Source organism: Tyto alba, unplaced genomic scaffold (genome assembly GCF_018691265.1).
Source record: "Tyto alba isolate M040663 unplaced genomic scaffold, T.alba_DEE_v4.0 Super-Scaffold_2, whole genome shotgun sequence".
Classification (NCBI taxonomy): domain Eukaryota; kingdom Metazoa; phylum Chordata; class Aves; order Strigiformes; family Tytonidae; genus Tyto; species Tyto alba.
In genome coordinates this window covers 24575534-24596422 of record NW_024881282.1, presented here as the reverse complement: position 1 = coordinate 24596422, position 20889 = coordinate 24575534, and the positions used below count along the sequence as shown (strand labels likewise).

General features: G+C 36.6%; 1 protein-coding gene across 4 annotated transcripts in view; it reads right to left on the bottom strand.

The window, feature by feature from the left end:
* Positions 1-20889, bottom strand: part of PDS5B (PDS5 cohesin associated factor B) — a 118534-nt gene that overhangs the window by 68196 nt on the left and 29449 nt on the right. For all 4 annotated transcript variants that reach the window (XM_032982832.2, XM_032982831.2, XM_032982833.2 and 1 more), the window contains exons 6-9: positions 19785-19911; positions 12700-12780; positions 11509-11649; positions 1477-1592 (exon numbers count right to left, since the gene is read on the bottom strand). In XM_032982832.2, coding sequence (XP_032838723.1) covers positions 1477-1592; positions 11509-11649; positions 12700-12780; positions 19785-19911 — 465 coding nt within the window. The remainder of the gene's footprint in view (positions 1-1476; positions 1593-11508; positions 11650-12699; positions 12781-19784; positions 19912-20889) is intronic.

The following is a 20889-nucleotide window of genomic DNA, read 5'->3' as shown; positions in this document are numbered from 1 at the left end:
TTATGTTCTGAACATGAAGAGAAATATCCTCCAGGTACACATGAAAAATCCCAGACAGACAACAACGATTTATTAGAAAGATGTCTGACATATTTTAACTACCTTTTCTGAGCTTCACATAATTAACCATGAGCCATGTGTTAGCAGCTACAAGTTTTATAAGATTGCAACATTAGTCCCATTTTTAAACTGTATGATAGACAGCAAACAAATGGGCATCCAGCCTAGTACAAATTGATTCTGAGATGGATCACTTCCTGTAAGATTTCCTTTTGAAAGACTGAATTAGGTTTGATACTTGAAAATAGTGTTTTCTTATGTTTACTTTTGATATAAGTAATTTTATAATAAAACTACTGATGTAAGGAGACTTGCAAACAACTCTTGAAAAATTAAATGCATTTTCAAGCTATCCTCAAAATGCTTGGTTTTAAACAAATTACAAATAAAATTTTAGAACATTACTGCTGTTGAAATGCTTATGTATCAAATAAAGATGTTTCAAGGAATAACTGTTTTAGTAAAAACCAGGTACGTTTTCAAAAATCAAGACTTAAGAATGGCTCCTTTAATAACAGAGCTATTATAATTTACTTAAAGTCTTTTAAAAAAGTAAATACATGTATGTGATTCATAACTAGTTGAAAACAGTAATTACGAACAACAGATTGCACAGTCACATTGCTTTACATTTTAACACAGTGAAGCATTTTACTTTGGCCTCAATTATATCTGGAATTTTCTGACAACATGCAATGTTTCAAATAGCTATATACTTTCAAGCAAAAGGCCTTCTCTCAATCAAGTTTCCTGTATTTTTAAAAGTAGCATTTCTTTGAGGACTCTGGTTTTGATGATTGAATGTGAAATTATAAACTAATACCTTCCTAATAATTTATAGAATTTATCCTCAAATCAAAAATATTTTCATCATAGTAGTCATACTGAAGTTTCTCCTGACTACAAGCTCCAGCTATATTTTCTATCTCAAAACTGGCAGAATATTTCAAAACTGAAAGACTAAGTGTGCTTGCAGCACTGTAAGAACTGCATGCCTCTTTTAAGGCACTCCTACCATTAAAAAAAAATTGAAACCAGTATACAAATACTGTACATAAAAGCCTCAAAACCAGTCCTAGTATCACCTGATACTGCCAATGTCATTTGATGCTGTTTTAGAGTTAGACCATCATTGAACAGTTTCACTTGTGAAGAAATTAAAATAAACTATTCCTTTTTCTTGACAACATCAATCGATAGCTGCAAAAAAATGAACTAAAAAGGGGCGATTTGTAATTGTTCACTCTGCAGAATCACAGATGTAGATGTATGTAAAATCTCTTTAGCATTATCTGTCAGATTTCAGATAAAGCAGCAGGAGGGAACCCACAATTAGCTGTGTCACTTTAAAAAAGCTGAATTATATTCCATTGAATGTTTTTCCCCTCCTAGGAAGGAAACTAAACCAGCACATACCTCCCCAGGTAGCACTGCCAAAGTGGCTTGTTTTGAGATGCCAACTCCGAATCCTTCGCCCCAAACATTTTTGCTAGAAGTTTTACAACCTGCAGGCGTTCTTCATTGTCATTGCTCTGGGAAATGAACAGGTTTTTAATTGAAAAAACCCAACCAAACAAACAAAAAAAAACCCAAACAAAACAAAAAATAAATCCCAAGTAACATAGCTCTGTTTTGTAGAGCTTTTACACTAATACACTTATACACCTCTAGAAACACCACAACACAGATTAATAAATAAACTTTTATTGTATACATATGTGTATCTCAAGACAAAAACCTTCACTACTATTATTTTGTCCTCTCCCAATAAAAGCAGTGAAAGCGAAAAACAATGTAGAGACAAAACCCAATCTGAAAAAAAAAGCCTGGTGAAAAATACAGTCACATACATCCTCTTAACCTTCATTTACAGGTTACTGATCCTGTTAGGAAACTTGGTATGTGCCTGTACAAGCTTGCACAAACTCAAGTACAACACAAAACCCACAAAACTCATTCTACGTTTGTCTGCACATAAAGGTTTACTGTTCTCTAAAATAGTGTTTAACTACACACATTTAGGTAAAAAGAAAAAAGTTTTCAGAAGATAAGTTTTTAGAGAACATCATCAGATTAAGCACCCAACATCCAGGATGCACAGGATCTGGTCCTGCATTTAAAAATGCCAAGTTACAACACATACTTTTATTTCATATTTAAAATTAGCACTAACAGACATAAAACAAGGCCTTCTCCAGTATATTTTAATTATCATTGGTTTGCATTACATTTGTTTAATACAAACACACAGTATTTGAAGCTCAATACATACTTTGGAAATGTGTGCTAACATTTGTGCAATTATCATGTACTTACTGTTCACCAAATGTTTTCTTTTGCTTATAAAAAAAAGGGGAAAAAAAAAAGAACAACTGGCTGCAACACTTCTTTCAAAAGGCAGTAGCTAAACTTATTTGATATTATTTAGATATTATTTATCCCTTATTATTTCAGTCTTGTTTTTCTGGTAATAAAGACAAGGACTGTTTAAAATACTGTTCTTTTCTACCACCTTTGAAATCCTTATTAATTCAGCATCATCTTTTGAACGTGAACAAGAAATAAGAACACAGTGTAGCTGTCGGGGTTCTCTAATACAACACCACAGTCTTAAAGACTAATTATTTCTCCTGACTCAATACCATAAATGGCCTGAAAAGTTTGCCTGTATGTCCTTTTAATTCAGCTCACTAAGAACAGTAAAAGCATTTGTAAAATCCTTAAAGTAACAGAGCAAGAGAAGTTAAGGTTAATGAAATCTCTAACACTGATATAATACTATATCACAAGACTAAAATTCTTCTGAATATACTTCTAATATTAACTATTAGCAGTATTAATAGTAAATCCATTAATGTGTTTATCTGCATTTGATTAATTTTTCCAATTAAACTTTAGATTGACGTTACTGAAAACCATCTATAAACTCCTCCTCTTAATCTGCAATAAATGATACTAGTTTTATTCTTGGAGTTTCAGCTTGTAAGTGTCCATTACACCATAAATTTTTATTCTGTGCCCTCATGGTTATGAATTTTTTTTTTTGTAGCCTATATTAGTCCAATCTCCATTACTCATATGCCATCGACTCCTGCTTAAACCAACAAAATACTAAAAATATTAAGTACCTACGAATTTCTCTGGGTAATCAACATAGATCCAGAGCAATATACCCCAGAGGGTGGGGGATGGAGGGATCAGGAATAGATTAAATATTCAACTATTTAACTGTACAGCCAGAAATATAGAAAAAGAGAGGCATTAAAAAAAAACCAAAACCCTAAAATATCCTTAATGAATTAGCCACAGAAGAAGCTTTGACTGTATTAGTCACTAATCCAATTATAAGATAACCCACTCATGTTTCTAGTCCTGTTTGCAGAAACAATGAATATTTGTGATTATGGACCAAGAGTATTTGGTACTTTCTGAATTTGTGCCCAGATGTTGGTCTTCTTGAAACATTCTTATATAAGCTCCTACAGGTAATAAAAAAAAAATCAACCTATACTTCTTGTTAAATGAATGCATCACTGCTACTGTCTCTCTCCTTTATTCTCCATTAATCTCTACTCCTTCTTCTGATAGAAAAAATCGAGTACCATAAACTCCAAAAAAATCTTAATCATTCTCCATTCTATGAGACATTGTGTACTTGGAAGAGTCACGTCCTTCATCATAGTTTTTAGGTATGATCCAGTACTCTATATGCTTAATCACGTTCCATAATGATTTGTCAATAAAAATTGACATTGAACACTGATATTTTAAGTTCCCCATACATGCTTGCAACACACAGGCAGCTACTCTTCTGCCTAGATATTAGGGTCTGTGACTAACAACAGCTGAAGTTGGTCAGATTGTTATCAAGTGCAAAAGAGTAGACAGCACTGAGGATCTGGGGGGATTTGGTAGTAGAAATGGACCTGAAACTTGCCAAAAATTTTAACCACCATATGCATGAAGAAAGGCAGCTCTACAGTAACAGGAGTCAACATTTTACTGATTTTATTCATCACATCATATTGCCTTAGTGAGATGGTAAAATAAAGCCCTAAAACCCATTACAGTTATTTCCTAAATATTCAAGAGCTTTTAGGTTTCCTGAACATTAAAATGGTATTTACTTCCAGTAATACAAATTTCTAAAATTCAAGTATCAAACCTGAATGAAGAAATATCAGGTTCCTTTACAAGCTGACCTGCAAAACAATATTCTAATCTCGGTTCTCTCTTGCACCAGTAATGTTTCTGTGTCAACGATAGATCTCTAAACATACCACCTTAAAATGACAAGATCAGGCACAAATGACTGACCCTCATGGAAGAGGTTAAAGTTAAATGAATCTCAGTGCATTCTCCTGCTAATCCCCCAAACTCCTTTCCAAAATTAGGTAAAAGAAATAATTACTAGTAAGCAGCAACCATGGTTTGACACAGCTCTATGAGTGCTAGAGTTTAACAACACTTCCCTTCTGCCAAATGAGAACACAGCAGCTTTTTCTTTACAAAATCTATAAAGATGTGGTGGGTTGAGCCCAGCCAAAAGCCAAACACCCACCCAGACTCTCTCTCGCTTTCCTCTCCTGTGCAGAGAGAGGAAAAGGAGAAAACAGAAGGAAGGTTAGAAGGCTCGTGGATCAAGATGATGACAGTTGAATAGGTAAAGAAAAACCTGCAGGCACAAGTAAAGCAAAAAGAGGAATTAGTTCACTATTTCCCATTGGCAGGCAGCTGTTCCACCAGTTGAGTTCCTGGAAAGCAGGGTCTCAGTGTGCATAGTGCTTGCTTGGGAAGATAACCAACATGAGCATAGGCATGCCCCCACCTTCCTCCCTTTCCTGAGCTTTCACTGCTGAGCACGCGTCCCCGCTCAACCTCCTGCCCTATCTCAGGCCACTCATGGTGAGGGGAGAAAGCCTTTACCTGCACAAGCACTGTTCAGCAACAGCCAAAACATTAGTGTGCCATCAACACTGTTTCAGTCACAAATATAAAATACAGTGCCAAACAGGTTGCTACAAAGAAAATTAACTCCCTCTCAGCCAGACCCCAAAGAGCAACTGGTTTGTCCACCTCTGTTTGGTACTTGACACAGCACAGCACACACCTGACTGCATTTCAATTCTCAAACATACTTAAAGGACTCTTGGCATAAATAGGACAGAGCAAACGAGGGAGTAAAGTAGACAAAAGCTGCACATTTCAGAGAATATTAGTTATTGTCAGCAACCTTTCATTCTTCATCCAAGTCAACAGGTACAACTCTTACAACAGTTACAGTTACCTGGCATTGTGACCAAACCATATGCTCGCTGGTTGTACCAAAATGGGAAGGTGCTTGAACACTAGGCGGCCGCACTGTTTAGATCCAAAATAGTAAATATGCACAACCATGTTACTGAAGCACCTAAGCTCTCTCACAAGTTCCCTACTAACAGTTTCTTAACCCCTCCACACATGGTCAAAAATTTATTTGGTCACTGAAAAGAAAGCTCTTGGATTTTTCCCACGCTCAAAGAGACAGTCTAGAACTTCCATAGGGCCCTGATCCCATGAAGATAAACCAAGAGGCTTCCTGCCATAGAGTGCAAAAGAAGTTTGGAGATATAGAGAGCAAGAGGTTTGGATCCTGTCAGGTAATGAGTCACAGACACACACAGAGATTTGGTCACATCCTCAAAATCCTACCAGCCACAGAGACTGAGAACAAGGCAGCCCAATGAACTGGAAGGCAGTGGAGATTGCTCAGTGAAGCTCACCTGGTGGCTAGGAGAAAACCACCACCACTTGATTTTCAAATTGTGCCAAAAATTGTTTAGAAGCCAAGACATAAGAAAGTACACAGGAATTATGGTTCATGTACAGAATATACAATTACTGGGAAAGTTGCTGATACCAGCAGAAATCAGTTTAGAGGAACAGGACCACTATCAGAGAAACACCCAGAACCCACGCAGTAAGACTGAGTACCCTGAGGTCAGGATGAAACATGAACAATCCCTGAACAAACAAGTTGAGAATCCTGAGAGCTTTCAGCATTCCCCCAAAATAGGAGAAGGTCTTCAAAACTGGAACAATCTAGCTCAAGAGCACCTTCCCCCTCCAACCCCTTCACTAACTAGAATTTACAAAAGGAAGCTTGGCAGCCCTTGCAATCGTGAAAGAGAAATACATCCAACAGACTTCACAGATTTCAGTCTGTCCTCAGACGGAACTCAGTAGTTCTCATAAACCCAGGCAGCATACAGATTCACCTTATGCCATGCACATTCATGGGAGAAGACTGGACATGACCTGCCACTAAGCAAAGTCACAGTTCTTTGTAGAGGATTAGTTGGAGCGGTTGGTAGTTGGAGGCACTGGGCATAGGAAATGCCAAAAATGGCATACTGTTGAAACTTCACCAACTTCCAACAAAGCAGGACTGAGATCCAGTTTCAGCAACACTATGTGAATTTTAAATGACTGCTGAGTTGTCCATCATCACAGTCACAATCCTCAAAAGAGAGAGCAAAGAGCCCTTCTTAAGCTAGAAGAGGTATGTATACCCAGTGAATTACCAGACCTTGTTTTCCAAGTATTAAGTGGAACTGAAATGTGCCATTTACTCCATAGCAGAGACATACTTTTAAGCTCTCTCCTGATTAAGGGGACAGCACCAAAATGGCATACAGTTACTCTCCACTGGCATCTTATAATGGTGGTTATATCTGACAAGCAAAGACCATCAGCTTATATGAGCTAGACTCAAGAGTCCAGAAGTCTTGACAGTACTGCATGTCTACAGACAGCGCCACACTTCAGCATTCTCCCAAATGTGCACCAGTTCTACGGCATGACCTTAAAATTCCTGAAAAGCCATCTACATGTCTAGACAATTCAGCCCACTTATCTCCGTTGTCCAAAAGGCAACAGGTTATCTAAAGATGATCTGTCACCAGAAGACTTACAGAACAATTCTATCCACTCCATCCAAAGATGTTACGGGTTGCTAATGCTTGGGGGCGGTAGCATCAGACCACTAAGCTCCCAGAAATGAATGATGTTAAGATAAGAGCAAGGCAGCTGGTGTGAAACTTCAGTTTCTGGCACCTACTGTCCTTGAGAAAAAAGTATAGTGAAAGAACTCCCAGCAGAGCCAAACATGAGAAAATGGAGGAATCATAGGAAGAATGTGTGCACAGCACCAAAGAGGCAGGCAGCACAGAAATACTTCTCTGTCACCATCAAAATCTTTTTATATTCTGCTTATTATTTCAAGTTCCTCCAGAGGACATCATGGTGTCAGTGTACATCTCGATCTCAGCAATGTTACTAGAAACTAATTGACATGAATTAGTATTTTGCTTTCGGTGGAGGAAGCATAGCTGGAAAGAAAGGCTACCCTCAGTGTAAACTGACTCATCCCATTCACCAAACAAGATTCATCAGTAATCATGCAGCTCCAAGACCAGAACATCTGTCTACTTGATGCATCTCAAGTAAAAAGGAAGGAAGAGAGTATGAACGAACTAAACTATATTTCTCTAGGCACTCAGCTACAGGAAGAAACATACATGTGCCATTAGAACATACAGATGGAGTTTCTCACGGACAATCCTTCAAAGTCTTTAACCATATTATCATTCTTCCAGGAATTCCCATCTTCTCTTCTTTGGCAAATAATTTCCCACTTTGTTGCCAAATGACATCCCAAAAAAGTTAAGACATTTTTTTCAGGTTGTCAGTAACCAAGTTGTGTAATATTTGCCTTTGGAAATCCCATATCACATTATTTTTTTCTTATATGGAGGCCTAATTGTTATTTTCCAATTTAAAGTCTACTGAGCTAATCTTCATCTTCCTTCAGCTTTTACATGATAGGGCCAGTAAAAAAATTTTTTTAATTGTTGAACATCTGTATGGAAGTAATCATTTATCCTTCTCTACTGGCAAAAAGCTTTTTAGATAATGGCAAAAGAATTTTAAAAGAACAGGTCCTGGATAAAACTGTCTTAAAACTACAGCAAAATGTAAGAAAATGCTTTAAGAAATTTATTTACTTGTTTTAAATTAAATTTAATTGAAATAATCAAAAATACTGGGTTCTATTCAAATTCATGCAGAACTTGCCAAGTTTGCACCTAAAAATGTTTTCTTAAAGCATAAGCTTTAGAGTGAGCCAGAACACTTGGTGTCTTGCTTAACTACTTCATCTGGCCAAAATTTTTTTTACTTATTGCTTTTGAAACCAATTATAAAGAAAATGAACATTTTCAAAACCACAAAGATCAATTACCCAATTTATCTTTGGAAAGTACAGATCATATGTCCACCTTCATGTGTTCAATGCATGCAAGAAGAGATCATTCTGACACATCTTCAGTCCTCAAAACTTACAACTCAACAGTTTCAGACAGCCACAGCTTTCCCTCAGCATCATCTGCTCGAAGAGTAATAGAAACCTCTTCAGCAGGAAAGTATCAATTTGAGATCTTAGAATACAGTAACTGTCCCACTATCCCATAAGCATTATTTGAGTATTTGACCCTTGTATTTCACTTCTATTATCACACCTGTATATTCAAGAGCTGTATAAGACAAACTCAGAACAAAAACTGGATGTCCCGGTTAAACTATGCATTTGACCTACATACACTCCACAAATTTCTACTTAAATACCTAGTAGAGAGCTAATGGTGTGTGAGGTCAGGAGACAAGGCTCTTAAACTGTGGGCACAGATAAAGACAAAATACTACATACTAAATCCAGAAGAGCCAGAATCATCTAGTCAAGCTCTGAATGATATGCAGAGCTCACTGATGTTGGTGGATATTTTATCATTAACTTTAATTTACCTTTATTCAAAAAGAGATCTCCCCTCTTCCATATTTCAGTATGGACTGCCAAGCATATTTTTCTCCTTCACCAGCCACCTGATCCAAGGCTTTGACAAGCTAACAGGGCTATTGCTGTCCATTTCTTTTTTCTTCTTTCAAAGCAGGAAAATATTAACTGCCTTCTACCATAAGCACTCTGAGTTTCATTGAAATCACACTCTCTTCTCAACACACTAACATGCGATTTACTTAGACATGAATTAAAAATGCTTGACACTAGCTGCTGCAGTTTGGAATAAAGCCACAGCTATTGTTGTAGCGGAAAGTATTTAATCATTGCTGGCAGGTCTGCATAAAGAATGAACTTGTGTTGATCTTAGGAAAAAACATAGCCTGACCATATTTCATTAATATTTGAGAACATTCATCTTCAAAATACCCTTTTTTAACCACTGAAAGATCTTACAGACCTTTCAACTCATTTAGAACCATAAAATGGTTTGGGTTGGAAGGGACATTTAAAGATCATCTAGTCCAACTCCCTTGCCCTGAGTAGGGACATCTTTCACTACATCAGGTTGCTCAAAGCCCCATCCAACCCGGCCTGGAACGCTTCTAGGGAGGAGGGGACATTCACAACTTCTCTAGGCAGCCTGTTCCAGGGCCTCAGGACTTAAACCAGTCCAAAGAGAGGTTTGGGGGTTTTTTCTGTTAAAGATGGGTAACGCTACATTTGACAGCCAATAGGACAAAATAGGCATGTATTATTTGTCCTCGTAACTTCAGGCATCAAACACACACAGCCGAAGCAACAAGAGGGCTCAAAAAGAAGCCATACCATGCTCTCAGAATAGCTACAAAATGTACAGAGTTCAACAAGACATCAGGGAGTAAGAGCAGTTAAAATTTAACTATCAAAATGTAGCGATCTACTGGAAACACTGTTAAACTGGATCTTACAAATGTCAAACATGAACCCCCTTACCCTGGTGCCACCCCTACCAGACCACAAAGAAAATAATACACTAAGCATCAAGGAGATTAAAAGTAACAAAATACATTTTTATCATCTCAGAAGAATATACTAGACAAAGAAAAGAAATGCAAACACATGAAAAAGTGGTGTAAATTAAGAACTACAAAGAAACCATGGAAATACTTAGGGCTGAAATCACCCAGTTGAAGGAAGACTAGTTCCTGCCAGGGGTGGGGGGCACAGCATAAAAATAGGTTGACAGCGTTAAGGCACTAACCTTTGTTGATTTCAATGGTAAAATAGGATACAAAAATTAAGTGTGTATTGAAATAGGGGAATATGATAGTCAGTGAAAGAGGATGAAGATAATTCAAGAATCTGGAATTTTAAATGGACCTAAAGATGCAAAGGTTACTGCAGTCATGGCTAGGAAAAAAAAGGACATAGCAGCAGTTAAGACTAAATCTCTAACAACAGTTTCAGCTGCACAACTACTGTTTTTATTGGAGTGAGACTGATAATTGTTCACCATCTGTAAAAGCAGGAATTAAAGGCTGAAAAAGTTCTACTTTTAAAGACACAGACCGCAAGCAGTAAATTGAACCCAGTTTCTTTTGGAAATGGGAATGGAAAGATAAAACCATTAAAAAGTAACTCATCCAAGAAGTGTAGTATGCCTTACTAGCAACATTAGTGAAAAAATAATAGGCATGAACAAGCCACTATGATAATAATTATTGCAAAGAAAACAGGGCAAAGGTTCCACAAACTTTAAATCTGTCCTCAATAATAAAATTACATATAAATTTAAAAGTGGCCCACTCCACATTAGCCCTCAAGTTTAGTAACAGAGCACTTTCAATCTTAGTAATTCAAAACTAATCAAAATTTCCCACTTTCATAGGAAACCCACTGGAATGACAAATAGAATAAGTCGTGCAGAATAAAGGGAGCACCACCTGTCCTACTGAATTTCTCTAAGTGATGGAGACACTGTAAAATAGTAGGAAGTCAAAAATAAAAATACTTATTAAATGCATAGCTAGCACCAGCTATCCTTCGGACATAAGAGATAAGCCTGAAAAAAGAGAAAAGTCTTTGCAGCTATGACTACAAGGCATCTTTATGGAGTCCAGGGCTCTGTTTCCACCTGTTACAGACCTTCTATATGGACAAAATTGTCAGTACAACAGTTTGCATTAAGATGGAGCCCAACTTTTCCCTGTCAAAATTCCCTGCTCTGAACAGATGCAGTTTCTCTGCACAGCTAGCAGTACAAGGTACTGTCAATGTATTAAAGCCATTCACAATACATACTACAGGAAACCAGGGAACAAAACCAGTCAGATTCTCAAGGCCTCAAAAAAATCAGGTTATTGCTTGAAAGATAGAAGCCAAAAAAAAAGAAAAACCAGCCACCAAACAAAACCTAAATGTATGCACACATGCACTGTAGGTTAATATGTTTGAAGTTAAACTCCTCTTTTTGAAGGCTTATGAGTTTTCCTATAAACAATGCAGAGAAGGTATGTTTTCCATATTCATTTTATATGCCAAATAATTTGATGAACTTGTCAGTAAAAAAAAAAAATCTTTAATAGTCAAAGCACACACACTTCAAATATACAGAAAGGATAAGAAGTGTTTACCTTAAGTTTGAATTCAAGCTGTGGTAGAACAGAAAGCAAGAGGTGACTGTCAATATTGTATAGCTCCAGAATCAAGTCAAACACATGCTCTGACAGGTCACTAATTGATGTTTTACCAAGCATGAGGACCTGATTGAAGAACTGGAAAATAAAACAGAGTATATATCAATAACAAGAACTTTCAAAACAAAGAAATCATACAGTATAATATTTCTCACTTGTGGGAAACCAAGAACTGAAGATTGCATGTATATATTTTCCATAAGAGGAAGATTCTTATTGGACAGACTTCCTTAAACCTCACAAAATGGCACCCAGTTTGTAATCTAACCTTACAAATGAACAACATTAAAAACACATTCCCGTGTAGCAATATATTCCCAAACAGCAGGCTTGACTAACAGGTCTGAAGTAAGAGTTTCCGCTGAAGATTTTTTTTAAAGTCTTAGAGGAGGTGCCCACTTTCAAGTACCACGAGTGTTACAAGTCTGAAAGCAACAAAAAGCATTGAAAATTTTTCTACTGTTTTAAAACTCCTCAGGTTTTGGATAGCTGCCATGACACCTGCTAAATCCTTAAATACTTTTTTTGTTTAAGGTGTCATATTTTTTTTTCTGTTGTGCACCTTCAGTTAGAGCATACTCCTGTCTGATCTCTACTTCCTCTCATCGCTTTTCTCTCTTTCAGTCTATGATGGCTAAACTGAACATGGCTACAATCCTCAATCCACTCATTGGTGTTCTTCCTTACTGTCTATTCTTAGATCTGCTTCTTTTCCTGTGACAATGGCATTAAAATTCTGCTGTATTCACCTCTCTTAGCTTCTAAATAGTCTCATCTCCTCACCAGAAAAATAGTTTTGCCACAGGCAAATGTGTATATATATTTTTATCAGAACAATACATATAAATACATTTGGTCTTCCAGTCACATTAAGGATTAAACTGCAAGGTCTCCCAAGACAGAAGAAAGTAAACTATCCATTTCATTTCAGAAATCAAAATTGTTCTGGTAAAGAATTAGACTCGAAGGGACAGGTTACACAATGCTTCATTAATATAACAATTCTCTCAAAGAACAATTGAGAGTTTGTAAAAAGTGATTTTACAGTCCTAATTGACTATATACAACTCATTCCTTTTTAATACATCTCAGTTCATGATATTGATTTCCATATTTGTCTTCACTTACGTTAGTAATGTACGGTTCAATTGCTTGCGCTGTCCTCTTTAGTAAAGCCTTTGCCAAATCATAGGCTTGCTTGTTTAAATTCTGGGGGTGGAAAAAAAAAAAAAAACAGGAAAGTTTTTAGCATTAAGGACATGCATTAATGCTAAAAAAAAGTACAAGAGTTTAAAGCTATCATGTAATGGTAAAAGCATTTTAAAAATAGCCTGTTGATCTTGTAATTTCAGTAGTAAAGCTAATATAGTGAAAACAAACCTTGTCCAAAGTTTTGTAGTCTCCACTGGTGTGGAGAAAACTGAGAAAACTCTTCCTTTTTTTCACTTAGAAAACTCTTCCCCAGCAAATTGGGGTTTACTTTTCATTTGCCCATCTAAACCTGACAGTGAAGTCAGTTCCTCCTCCTTATCAAGTTACCCAAAATCAGGAAAACAATATAAAGCAACATTGAGGCATTTACAGTCACCACAGTAACAAGACTGAACAGGATCGTGGCAAAGTACAATTCTGTCCTTGCATCAAGCAGCCACCTGTGATGCAGTATCACAGCCTCTCCACATTACCTTGCAAATATGCTCAGTTTGTTTGACTGAGATAGCAAAGAAAAACCAAAAAAGCCGGAATTTTAGTTCATGAGCAAAAAAGGGTGAAGATTACAAACTAATGAAACCCTAATATAAAAAATACACTCCCAACATTCCTATCCCTCCATCTCTCTACTTGGGTTACTGTTCTATCATTGTTTCCTTCCTTTCCCAGAACGCATTCTCCACCCTCTAGGTGCTACACCCTTTCCCCAATTTCTGTATTGCAATTATTTTTCAAAAATTTTCAGAAGAAAATGCAACTCAGCCCTTGTGACACCCACTGCAGACTTCATTAATATATAGAAAAATGAAGGAAAAGTCTCCAGTAGAAAAAAAATATATGATTTCTAAATAGCCGAGTCTCTGTAAAAACACAGTTCCCCAATTCTTAGTAGTCTTCAATTTAAAATAACCCAGCATATTTAATTTACAAGCCAACAGTAAAAAGGGGCAGTTTGTGATTTTTTTTTTTAATACATCTCATCCACTGAAGAAAGAAAAGTTCCTTTTAGCATAATGAAAAGCAAACACAAGATGCATTGCCACACCCAAGGTATTTCTTTGTCTGCATATGCTTGGTTCTTTGTAGCTATCTGAATGAAACAGTAATGCTTTTCACATAGATGGAGAGTATTGTCTGTAATTTCAAAAACTGTAGAGAACTACAGACTTCTAGACAGCAGTGGGAATAGATTAACATTTTCTGATAGTATAAAATAAAGTGAGTCCTGGACTTGCCTACCGATAGAATTTTGAGGTGGATGAAGTCAAAAGACTACAAGATCTGTGCCTAGCGTACCCGTTTTACTCAGAGCCACTACAGAAAGTGAAAAAAAAAAAGCCCAGTTCTGGAAAGATACTCGAATGCTTACACAAGATGCTAACATCCTTCTAATTTCCTCTTCCCTTATCTAATCAAGACACAACGGTCAACATCAGCAGTCTTTTTACAAAAAAAAAAAAACTGTATAGCTGTTCCATGTCCCAGAAAAGAGAAGGTTCTGCATATTTTCACCCGTACACCTGTAGCATTTATTTTATGCTATTTAGCTAGAGTTCTGACTGTTCAGGAAAGAAAAGGGACAAGTAACCGTAACGAGGAATGTATGCCACTTCCAGTTCTTGCTCCGACCCTTCTTGACTTCCACAGTTCACTTCCACCAACACAAAGAGAAGTACTTTCACCCATGTAAGTGTGAACTCTAGATCACGAGCAAGATTTGATTTACCTATAGAGCAAGTCCGAACAGCAGACCAGCCCAGCAGAGTTCCAACGGGCAGATCTGTTTCGATTCACATTGGTTACAGTTGCAGCTTGTATCTTTTACACAGTTAATTTTAAAACCTTAATGTTTGCTGAGATAAATGCCAGAAGTATCTATTTGCAACCCTGAGTAACATATTCACATTACACTTTCTAGCTAAAAAAGTTGCAAACAGGTGAAAACAGTCTGCATCACAACTGGCTAAGAAAAAGTTAGCTATTTTTTTCATGCCTGAAGTACTTGATTTAATCGTGCCAATAGCCAGGACCCTCAAATGTCCAGAGGCCAAACTTCCTGAAAATAACCATGCCAAAGAAGTCTTAAAAGTACATGAGAATGTTTTCTTCTCCCTTTTCGAGCTTCAAGATAAAAGCAGAAACAAGAAAAAGTGGCACTGCCTTAGCCAAAATTAAAACAGAAGCAACGCAGACCATTACCAAGTAGGTTCAAAGATCTCTTACAAAACGTCAAACCTATCTTTCTGACTAATTTAATAGCCACAAAGATAGTTTAAATGTTTCCTGAAAGATAAATTCTATAATAGTAAGACCTAATTTAACAAATTTCTTCTCTGTGTTTATCTGAACGCTTCTGTCATTAGCCTCTCTTCAATCTTTCTATACATTTAGGAAAAAAAAAAATGCATATATCTCAAGATCTTTTAATGATTTAAGAAAGCCCTCATGATGGAGACAATAATGTTAATCAGAATGCCTCCAAGAGCATGTAATCACCCAGTGGGGATAAGCTTTTCAGAGTCCTGAACTGGGGAGAAACTAAGCCAGCAGCTGGCAACACTGTTTAAAGTAATCATTAGCAATTACTACATTTTGAGGGAAAAACCAGAAATAAGTATTGATTGATAAGAACAAACCAAACGACCACTCAGGAAAAGGCAGAACACAGATCTTCCACTAGAAAATTTGGAAGTTACATTTAACATCTAAAACAGACTTACAGGATGATGCAGACAGACCTTTCCCCCCTCTAAACCCTCCAGTTTTCTGTCAGAAAATAATGTTAATAAGCAGTGGAAATTTTTTTTTTTTTTTTAATGCTTAGAAGGCCTTCAGCAACATTATTTGAAGACAGACCATCTCCATCAACCACAAGTTCTCTCCTTTGTCTTAATTCTTACCATTATTTTGGTGTATGTATTCCTAGCTTCTCAAGCTTTTTACACTTCTGGAAGACATTAAGAGTTTTGCCAACTCATTTTTCATACCTGATCTTCTCTAGAACATTTGACAAACTTCTACTGCAGACACAAGGAGCAGTGATAACCTCTCTGACAGCACAACACAGACATTTTTTTGTATATACAGACCATGCTGTCCAGGTCAGTTTGCCACAGAGTGAAAAATCATTTGGACTGGTACAACGGGGTTGGTTGGCAGTAATGGAAGTGCATACCCACTAATTTTTTTCAGTTACTTCTTCCACTTGCCTCTCAATCTCCAATTTAACACATCTCAAATAAATTTAATAGTGAAATATTTTGTACTCATCCTTAGTATAAAGAAAAGAAAACAAATGGATGCCCCTTATTTTTTATTCAAAAAGGATGACTAGGTAGCAAACCAGTCCTTAATCTTACAACAGTTGATTTTACTCCCAAAGTTAATTCTGTCTAGAGCAAATAGTCTTAAAAACCATACATTTTAACATATTATTTTCTTGGAATTTGAAAAGGGTCTTCCATTTTATTCTGAATGACACAGCAGTAGAATTTGTATCCAAGAGCACTTGACAAAACAGTTCTAACAGATTTTCTAGTTCTGCTGGGGGAGACAAACAGGTTTTTAAGGATAGCTGACAAAAAAAAAAAAAAAAGCTCAGCTGAAGTGTTGCCAAGATAGATAACACTAATTATTAAGCAAGTTCCTAGTAGAGACAGTTAGGAATTTAATTGTCAATATCATTTCTTCTGAAAAGATAAGCATGTAAAGCATTAGGGATGTGCAACGTGAGATTCCCTGTAGTATTCCTGAGGCTGAAAATGGAACACTGGCAAACACTCAAGGAAATAAGGTACAATTTGCCTTCTAACACACAACACAAACACAGAATTGTTTACAGGTGCTGCCATAAAGGCTTTAGAATCTAAAAGGTCAATTGAGAGTAAAAGGAAAGCTATTTTTCTTGCCTTTTCATATTGACTACCTCTTCCTTGCTTCTGGCCTTTTCTGGATTTTAGTTCACTATTTATTTATTTCATTCCCTCTTAATATAATCCTATCAAAAGAATTTCAGTAGAGTTCATAGAAAAGACAAGAGAAATCACAAAAGGAAAAGAAATAAACATCATAGAAATTGAGAGCTGAGCACACGGTTAGACAAGTTAACTGTTTTACTGCCATACCTGATACCTGCTGTACTACTCAAGCAAGCCTGTGCATACTCTAATGTACCCATTTTGTGATATTAGCATCAGCCACTTTCATTCAGGTTTACATCAATATGGCTTTTATTCTGGCCAGGTGAGATGGATGACAAACTCAAGTGAGCTAGAGCAGCTTAGACTACTTCTGTGACTACTAGTTATGGTACACAGACATTTGACAGTATGTCGTGTCCCCAAGATATGCTCCTTATGCCTTAGAGTTTGTGGCCTCTCTGCCAGCACCATTGCTTATTAGACTTACTACTCAGAAATATGAACCATATCTGGCATTCATCTTTGGAAAAATATTGACCTTGGTTTTAAGAGGTAACAGCATTGAATTAACCTTTGGTAAATTGTTCAACTAGTTACTACAACCCTTAAAAACGTTAATATAATTTTGCATCAATCTGCTTAATGTTGAATTTCAGCCACTGGACCTTAGCATCCGCGATCCAAAACTAACGGAGCTGTTTGAACCTTCTGTTCCCAAAACACACTTCAGTCTGTTCTTTTGATAAATTATATAGATTAAGTTCCTCAAGTCTTCAACCTAGTGTTACCCAATACAACTGTTTATACATCAGAAGTCATACTAGCTCTACCACTATCTTCTAGAATACAATCATTCCATTCACAAGGGCACTCCACATTTGCGTGCACAACCTTCCTTCTGGCTGTATTAAAAACACACCGCTTGCCTGTGACACTTCCTACAAAAGATTGCTGTTGTATCTACAACAGTCTCTCAATCTGATCATCTTCAAACCTGAGCTAGTAACAAATCTATGCTCCTTCCACTCCATTAAAAACGTTCTTTTGGTCTCCAGGAAATCTGGCGAGATAAGGGTTCCCCTACTCACCATTACACCGACATTTGCCATGATGCCATTTTTGGTGCCCAGTCTGATTTTTCAGTTTCCCTTTCCCACAGCTTGTACAGCTTATGGGCTAGGGTCAGCCAGGACATAGTTCTTCTTTATCGTGGACCTTATCCTTAACTGCCTTCTAGTTTTGTGTTCAATTGACATAAGTGGAAAAAAATCTCACTCTGAATTCATCACACTTTTCCAGTATGACATTAGTAGCCACAGAAAGTGGTCAGATGACTACATAAGCTCCAAAATTTTAAATAAACACTATATGAAGATATTGAGATTAAACAGAAAAATATTAGAGGCTTCTTTCCATTAGCATGAAAAAGGCTTTAAAAAGTAAAACAAACATAAAAGTACTCAAAATGTGGTCTAAAGTTCTGTAACTATTTCAGTTAGAAAGCAAGGTATAAACTCGCATCCTATCCATAGAGCCAGTTTGATTAAAATAAGCAGAAGAAAATGCAAAATGCCAAATACCTTACCCTATTAAAATGTTCAGTCAATAACTTTAAATCCACTATAAACCAGAATTGTTTAATGCTATAGCCAATCTAACAGGTTGTAAATTCTTCAACTCATAATCAGTTTACTAAACATGAATCAAAGACATTACAGTCAAATCAAGTTGAACACAGGTGACAGAAAAAAATAGATGCTTAACAACTGAGAAAATAAAAACTAAAGCATTTTGCACAGTCTTGCTTTTGTTCCTTGTAATCTAAGACTTCACTTTGTAAATCTGAATGTTAGCTACACAAACTGCTGTCTGGTCCTGGAACAAGAGTACTAGATTCCTTGGAGAGCCTAGCTACAGCGCAAAAAAAAAAAAAAAAAAAAAAGTACTGATCTATACTAAGCATTTAGTCTTAATTTAGTTTTAGTAATTTGCTAAACATGTGCTGTTTATTTACTGAAATTGATGGCTTGTGGTAAGGCACGCGATGTTGTGCTATTTGTTATATTCTCCAGAGTGTGCCTCATGGAAAGTCTAATTAGTTTCTTCAGGTACATCACTATTAAAAAAAAATAATAAAATAAAAAAATAAATTAAAAAATAATTTTAAAAAGCATTCTGAATCCGCAAAAATCTCTCGGTAAGTACTCACTTAACCTTACTATAGCTTCTAAACAGTACAAATACAGTTAGCTCTTTCCTGAACACTCTTCAGAAAAAAACAAAACAAAGCAAAACACAGAATTGTCAGACAACAGCCAGAGCTGTCCAAAATGCAGCTAAGTACACATTTCCTAGACAGTTTCACAGAATTCTTTTTTTGTCATACACAACTTATAAGTTGTCTTTTACACTGTAGCTCAAGAGATTCTAGCAGAACCCAGATAGTTTTCTGAACAAAGAAAACTATCTCGCTTTTAAATACCCAAGTGTCACAACACAGACACAGTTTTAAAGTTTTCCTCAGTTCACCTGTAGGACGCTTCTCTTTTTTGACAAAACATTAGTCATTAAGGAAAGACAACCATCACTCAGGCTCTTCAGGCACCACCATTTCTGAATATAGCTCTTTAGTTGCACCAAAACCTACCAATTGTGCTTTCAGTAACACCAAGTCAACATTTCTGAAATACAACAGAGCCAGGTACAAACCAGCAGTCATAACTTCTTCCCTCCTACTTAGGGCAGCATGTGAGTTTGAACTACTGATACAGCACTTTCCATAGGATATATGTATCTTATATATTAAGTTTTGCTGGTATTGACCATACATAAAAAAACCATGTATAAATTCATATGACATTAAAGCTTTTAGCTGATACTTTGGCTTATGGCAAGTGAATCAAAGCAAGAAAACTCTAGTGAATGTTCTGCTACTAGAAACTATTTTTTTACTAAAAATGATCTGAGTAATAGGAACACATTTGCTACAGCGATTCTCTCAATGAAATCTATAAATATCTGAATACATACATCCAATAAATCAGCATTACAAAAAAAAATTAAGCTACTATTAAGTCTTACCTTATGTGCTGGCACTAGATTAACTAACACTGTATCCAAAAGTTCCTGTGACACGGTATCTCCCTCACAAATGATAGAGCTCATTAGATCAACCATGTGCATGTGTACTTTTTGGTTATGACCATTGCTGAAATTGAAAAACAAGAATTCTTAGTGTACTATTGATATAAAGTACAACTTCCATTCAGAGTCCTCCCCATGGTGATGCCAAACAACAAGGAATATAATAATCAAATCACAAGTTCTCTTACAAATCAAAATACTTAATTCTCTTGGCTGCATATATCACTTTCCAAAATCTGCTTGAGTCTCATGCTCTCTCCATTTCCTACTGTAGTAAAAGAGTAAGAGGACTGTATCTGTCCCTACCATTGAAAGATAGTACATTAGAACTCTCCTCTATCTAACACTGGTGAGACTCCATCTGGAGTGCTGTGGACAGTCCTGGGCTTCCCAGCACAAGAGATGCAGACATTCTGGAGTCAGTCCAGCAACGTGACACAAAGGTGATAAAGGGACTGGAGCAGGTCTCATACAAGGACAGGCTGAGAGAGCTGACATCTTTTTTTAACACTGAGAAGGAGGTTACTTCTAGTAGGGAGGAACTTAGTGTGTTTAAATTCCTGACATTGGGAGTAAAGAAGACAGGGCAAGACTCTTCTCGGTGGTGTCCAGTAACAGAACAGAGGCAATGTGCACAAGGTGAAATACAGGACGTACCATTTAAACAGAAGAAAGAGAAACTTTTTAAATGTAAGGGTGATTGAGCACTAGAAGGTGGCCTAGAGAGGCCATGGAGTCTCCATCCTTGGAGAAGCTCAAAACCCAACTGGCTACAGTCCTGGGCAATCTGCTCTAGCTGATGTAGTTTGAGCAAGGGGGGCCAGACTAGACAATTTCTAGTGGTACCTTCAGGTGTCCAATCTATTCTGATTCACCTTTTTGTAGAAATAATCCTTCAAATTCCTTAGAATTGCATTGTGCATCATTCAATTTCAAGAACAGAATAAAATCAACACAAAGACAATCAAAGTAAGTTTCTTAGGAAAAAAAAAAGATGATTTGCAGTGTCTTGTTTAATTAAAGCAGGCAAAACTGATACCTT